This window comes from Columba livia, chromosome 9, assembly GCF_036013475.1.
Source record: "Columba livia isolate bColLiv1 breed racing homer chromosome 9, bColLiv1.pat.W.v2, whole genome shotgun sequence".
Lineage (NCBI taxonomy): Eukaryota > Metazoa > Chordata > Aves > Columbiformes > Columbidae > Columba > Columba livia.
In genome coordinates this window covers 25,725,611-25,731,610 of record NC_088610.1, presented here as the reverse complement: position 1 = coordinate 25,731,610, position 6,000 = coordinate 25,725,611, and the positions used below count along the sequence as shown (strand labels likewise).

General features: G+C 42.9%; 1 protein-coding gene across 1 annotated transcript in view; it reads left to right on the top strand.

The window, feature by feature from the left end:
• The first annotated feature begins 3,848 nt into the window (after positions 1-3,848).
• Positions 3,849-6,000, top strand: part of LOC102083552 (vesicle-associated membrane protein 2) — a 52,064-nt gene continuing 49,912 nt past the window's right edge. The window contains exon 1 of the mRNA XM_005505052.3: positions 3,849-4,243. Within this exon, the coding sequence (XP_005505109.1) occupies positions 4,242-4,243 (2 nt within the window). The 5' untranslated portion in view covers positions 3,849-4,241. The remainder of the gene's footprint in view (positions 4,244-6,000) is intronic.

Below are 6,000 nucleotides of genomic sequence, written 5' to 3'. Positions count from 1 at the left end.
CTTGTGACAAAATAATCTGCAAGTTCAAGACCCAGTTTAGGCATGTGGTGGTGCTGAGGTGAAGCTTTGCTGAGCAGAGTTTATTATCTGTGGGTAATAAAGTCAGCAATGGGGGAAGCAGGAATTTGCTGTACCTCTGAGAAGTGAGCTTCAAAGGTTTCTCACTGCAGGATATTTCAGTACTAATTCCACTTGTCGAAAAGATCAAGAGAGGAAAACGGAACATTGAAAGTACAGAGGTAAGTATGTGGAAAATGGTGACAAAGCATTGGAGATACACAGAAGGGGTATTTTCTAAAGCCTTTTAGTCAATTTAAAAAAAAAATAAATATTTTAGACATGTACAGTATGTAGTTTATCTTCTTTAAAGATGAGGTTGTCTGGCTATGTTGAGTTTGCAGTGTAATTAATTCTAATGATGTAGGGGGAAATTTTCCTATATTTTAACTATATGTTTAAATGTGTTGCCAGATCAGAAGACTTTAACACTCAGCATTTAAATAATTCAATTTTTTTGCCTTGCTTCTCCGCTTAAATCTTGTGCAACTTGACTACCATTGCTTGCAGTATACTGATTAATTGCCCTCACCTTTCTTACATATCAAGAGCAATAGCGGGTTTTTTTTTGTTTTGTAAGCCAAAGCAAACAGTAGAAGTGTTACTGTGGGTAGCCCCGAGATTTACTTAATTATGTGGTGAGTCTGTAAACCAACAGAGTAAGTACATAATGAGTCTTTAAAACAGGAATTATACTTGTAGATCTGGGAGAAAATAAGCTTCCTTCAGGTGAAGGTCAGGCAACACCATTTTCAGGAGCCTCAGTGTTGTATCTGTAGGTTGTCTCCAGTTAATTACAAGCAAGGTCTAGTACTTGTAAGACTTCAGATGTCAAAACTGATTTGCACTGATCCATGCTGTTTTCTGCTTGCATTCCTGAACTACCTGAGCAGTGAATTGGTGCCTCTGTAACTACCTTCATATTTATAAATACGATTTCAGGACAGAGTATGAATTATGGATGGGGTGAAAAAAAAACCACCACCAACAAAAAAACACAACAAACCAAACAAACAACCACAACAAAATCCAAAACCAATTTACAAACAAGACCAATAGTTTTCCCTACCCAGGTCTGACAGGTTAAAGACACATGAAATTGTTTTCCAGAAACAGAGTATTTCCACAGACATCCCTCCAACTGCAGCAGCGTGCACCAGCCCTGACCCAGCTGATGTCCCCTGGGATAAAAGAACCAAACAGAACAAGAGAGAAAAATCTTTGTGGCAACGTCCGTCATGCAAACACACAGGACAAAAGAGGCCAGACAGGAAAGGAAGTCTGAAGAGAGGAAATTACATGACTAGCAACTTAGGAGAGATTTCTCTGTGTCCCCAGGATGCAGCTTTTCTGATCCAGTTCTGTGTTTTAACCAAAAAAAACTTAAGCTGTTTGAACAAATTCTGATCATATTATTTTTGCCACCACAGGGTGTCTCTGCATCTCTTCTTACACCAAAGGCTTTGGTAGCCTTCAGTGGCAAGCTGTAATCCCAAAGGGATGTAGGGTTAATTGAAAATGTCCCCCTGTTTAGCTGGGGATTTTCTTCAGTATCATGAGCCTTCTTGAACTGGAATGGTGATGCCTTTGTTAGATGGTAAGAAATTATGCCTTAGCAAGTAAGGCAATAGTCCAGTGGTGTTATTTAATTTGGTTTTTAGAGCTCACCTATATCAGATCAAAGCAAGCTGTGGCCATATGATGCAGTACATCAACCTAGTTTAAGCTCATTCTGCACGATGTTCACAATCTTTGAAGCACGGTCCCTGTGCTGGCACACTTCTGCTAAAGCAGGCAGTGTCTGGCTGCTGTTTTACCTTAACGCTTATGTAGGTATTTCCTTTTCTCCTTCAGTCAGGACAAAGCTGGCATGAACTCAGCATAACCACTGTATCATGTGCTCTTGACAGTTTGTATATTAAAACTGTTTCATGTTGGCTTTGGGGTTTTCCATTATTTTTTTGAGTCTTAGGAGCTTTGGTCTAGCATAAATAGTTACTTGACCCACCCTCCATATAGTAGGGACATGAAATGATACCATAAAAAGGGCAGGAAAGTCTAGATAGTGGGTCCTTTTGTCCCAGGAGCTCTGTGCCACACTAGCCATGCATAACTTTTCACTTCCTCAGTATTCAAACGTGTTTTGGGTTTGAGGACTAAGAAGGTAATGTACTTGGTAGCAGGTGGTCCCAATATTGAGCTTAAGTCTATGTGTAGGTGCTGGTGTGGCTGTATGCTATAGGGGCATCATATAAACATATCTTTATCTGGAATATCTGAAAAGTTAACTGTCCTCAGGAGGAAAAAGTTATGGGGGAATTCCAGATGAGAAGTGCTGAGCTAAATGGTCTGTGGATGGATAGTCAGGAATCCTCTGACTGTCATCAGGCATGTCAATTGGTTGAAACTCCAGCTTTTAATAGAGAAAATCCAGTCTGAAGTTTTTCTTACTTCCATCTGGAAAAGTTTTCCAGGGCCAGGCTGTTACGAGTGCAATATGTGAGAAAGCCCCTAGTGATGTGGTCAAATGTAGAAAACTAAGGATCAAAATGCTGCCCTAAGTGACATTTATTTATTCATGCAAATAACTAGCTTCAGTAGAAGAGACAGAATCACCCTCCAGTGGCAGTAGGTATGACGAGTCTTTAACACAGTGAATAAGCTCTCAGTCAGCAGAGGGAGAAGGAAGAGAAGATCCTGTGACTAAGTTGCTCCAAGGCGTTCCATCTTCCCAAGGGGCTGGTTCACCTTCAGAGCTGATTGCTGGGGGTTTGCATCTGAATCAGGCTGTGATAGCATCTGAGCCTGGATTTAGGCAATAACCAAGTGTCCTAATGTCTGGGCTGTGTACCACTGCTGTGGGTGTTGTCACATTCTCTGTTACTTTCTTTCTCCATTAAAATATTCAAGTGGCTGATATCAGGTTTAGAAATTGGGACTGACACTTTTCTCACCTGTAGTACCTGCACCTTTGCCTGTTGCTTTGAGGAACAACTCATCTTTTCTTTGGCTACCACATGCAGAAAACATGGATTTGATCTGATTATGCCAATGTACTTTATCCTCAAGAAGAATCCTAGGATCTGAGGCCTGGATACTTATAAAAGCTCCTCTGTGTTCTGGGTAAGCCCTTGCCTTACTTGGGTAGACACCTGGTTTTGAACGCTTGTGCTAGCTGTCACTGAAATTGATAGAAAGATAGTGAAGGCATTGACTGGTGGAGTATCTTTTTACAAGTAAAATGAAATAAGGTATCATTTGGGACAGCAATGTTCCCACTTCTTGAAAAACGGACTGTGTAGACTTTATTCTTCCTTGGCCTCTGTTTAGAGTATGTCATGGCCTTAGTTTAAATGCAAAGGAGCATGTACTGTTTCAGAAGAAGTTTTGTTCTGTACAGGGGCGAGGGGTGTGCAAGAGAAGTGCTCATGTTAATGAAGGGGATTCAGAGGGGAGATTGGATGCCTGGACCTAGGCTGAGTATGAGGTAAGGCTGCAAGAAGTCAAAGCCAGGAGAGCAGAGCCTTGGAAATGGCTGTATTCCACCTGAGACACACAATCATTTAAGAAGCAATGGTTGATCTAGCAGCTTATCTGCCTCTGGTTTTCCTCTGTTATGGGTAGGAATTACAATCCTGACAACTTGCTTCTTTTCATTCGCAAGTGCTCACCCATGACAGCACAGATCAAACTGCAACACCTCTTGTGATTTTTTTTTCCTTTTTTTTTTTTCTTTTCCTTTTCCTTTCTAGAGAAGAGAGGGAGAAAGAAGGTGGTTACAGAAATACACAAAGGTTTTCATCTAAATAACCCCTCTAAGCCTCCTGACTGGAACGAGCCCAGCTCTGGTAACCACACCCCAGCGAGACAGTTCCAGCTCGGCACGGGGAAGAGGCGGATGCGGGCAGGAACGAGCGGCTCCATCTGCGTTAGTCACTCCAGGACTTTCTCCTGCCTGGCGTGAGGGTGGGGAGGGGGTACCTCCGTGCCTTGCCTCTACTTCCTACTCTGTGATGTGAGGCACAGGCATGCTCAGTAGCTGGTGCCTACCCCTCCTATCTCAGCAACAGTGCCTACAACACTAGGAGATTGCTTGCAGCAGGAGCGGAGAGCAGGAAAGCCATCTTTGCTGGAGAGGGAGGCAGCAGCCCCTGAGCCGCTCGGCACCCGCTCGGCTGCACGCCATGTGAGTACCCGGGCAGCCCCGCGCAGCCGGGGCGCTCGCCCGGCCCATGTCCCTGTCCCATGTCCCTGTCCCACGCCGCTGTCCCACGCCCGGCCGCCCCTGCAAACTTCGCAGCCGCTGTGGGGGCAGGAGAATTGCTCTGTAGACTTTGGAGAAATAGCGGGGTGTTATCCTGTTGCTTCCGCAGCCGAGGGGGGATTAACTTTGGCGATCCGGTGTCGGTTTGCTGTCTGTGGGAGGTGCAGCGGGGTGGGGTGAAGGGATGGAAACAGGAATAAGATGTCTGAAGCAGCCGTAGCCCTTGTGGATGGCATCGGTGCAGCTGCAGGCTCTGAGGAAGGATTTCCAGGGCGTGGGGCTCGGCGTGTGTAATTCAGCCAGCCGGAGTCTGTAGTAAGCAGCATCGAAGTCTGCTACTGCTATTAACCTGTGAGCACTTAGATGGGGCTCTCACTGCTGTTTATCCAGCTGCCAGGCAGCAGTGGAGAGGATTATTGACACATTTCTAACTCCGATTAATACTCAAAATGAAATGCTGGGCCAAGATCCTCAACAGGTTCAAGCCAGGTTTGTTCGAAGGTCTGAGTCACTCAGTGCTGCTGATCCACAGCTGCTGGGTCCTGTTTATTTTCACTGTTTAATGAAATGTTCTCTCTCAAATACTAGCTGTCTGATCAATTCAGCCTCACCATCTCCAGTACCAATGGCTTCCTGTCAGCAGAGCTTGATAGCAATCTGTTCCCTCTTGTTTGCATCTCTTCAAATATCCCTTCCAAGTCTTTACATTCAGCATTGATGAAAGCATTAATGTTCTCTGCTAGGCAGTGATGAAACCCCCAAAGTCAATTCTGAAACCAGAAGTGTGCTGAGGTAAGTAGAAATTGATTAGACCCTTGTTCATTCACAAAATAATTCAGGTAGCTAAATGCATCATTCTACTATTGTCTCAATTCGTTGCTCATTCCCTGTGCCTCCTAAGAGACAGCAGAGATGATGTTGAAAACATTCAGTCACTCACATGTGGTGTATGGGACCAAATATCTGCTGCTATTGGGTGGTCTTGGAAGTACCGGAGCTTGGTTGATACAGGCAAGATGAGGACTGGAAGCAGTCCTGGCAATCTGTGATTAAATTACTTTAAAAATATTTCCAACAAGCTACTGTTCTTCATGAGAGGTTTTCAAAATAGATTCTAAAAACACATATTCTGAAATGTTGACTTTTTGTTTTCATGCTATTTTCTATACAAAATCTCAGACAATAAGATTTTGTTGTCTAAGATGTTTCTAAAGCAAGGACCTCTTTGGAAGTAAAATAATTGCTATCTAAAAAAAGATTTCTTACATGAACACTGAACTCTATCTGGTAAAAGCCAGTTTAAGTGTCTGTTGTGTTTAATCAAGATCCAGATGATGACATCCAATACTTTTATTTATACGTGAGCTGTTCTTCAATGATTAATACAAGAGTTTGCTACTGTAGTATTATACAATCTATGCTGTTCAGACACTAAGTAATAACTCAGATAATATTTAACTTAACCTGTGTGTATAGATATTCAAGAGAGCATTTGTAAATAAAGCAGGAAAGGTGATGCTAATATAACTCAATCATACTTCTTCTGCAGTGAACTTGCATTAGATTTCTGACAAAAATGTGAAATAAAAAAGGGAAAGCAGTTTTTGTTAATTTTGTCAGTATAGACTCTCAGTTTGATAATCGAAACAAAGCCAAGACAAATAAGCAGCTTGTCATTG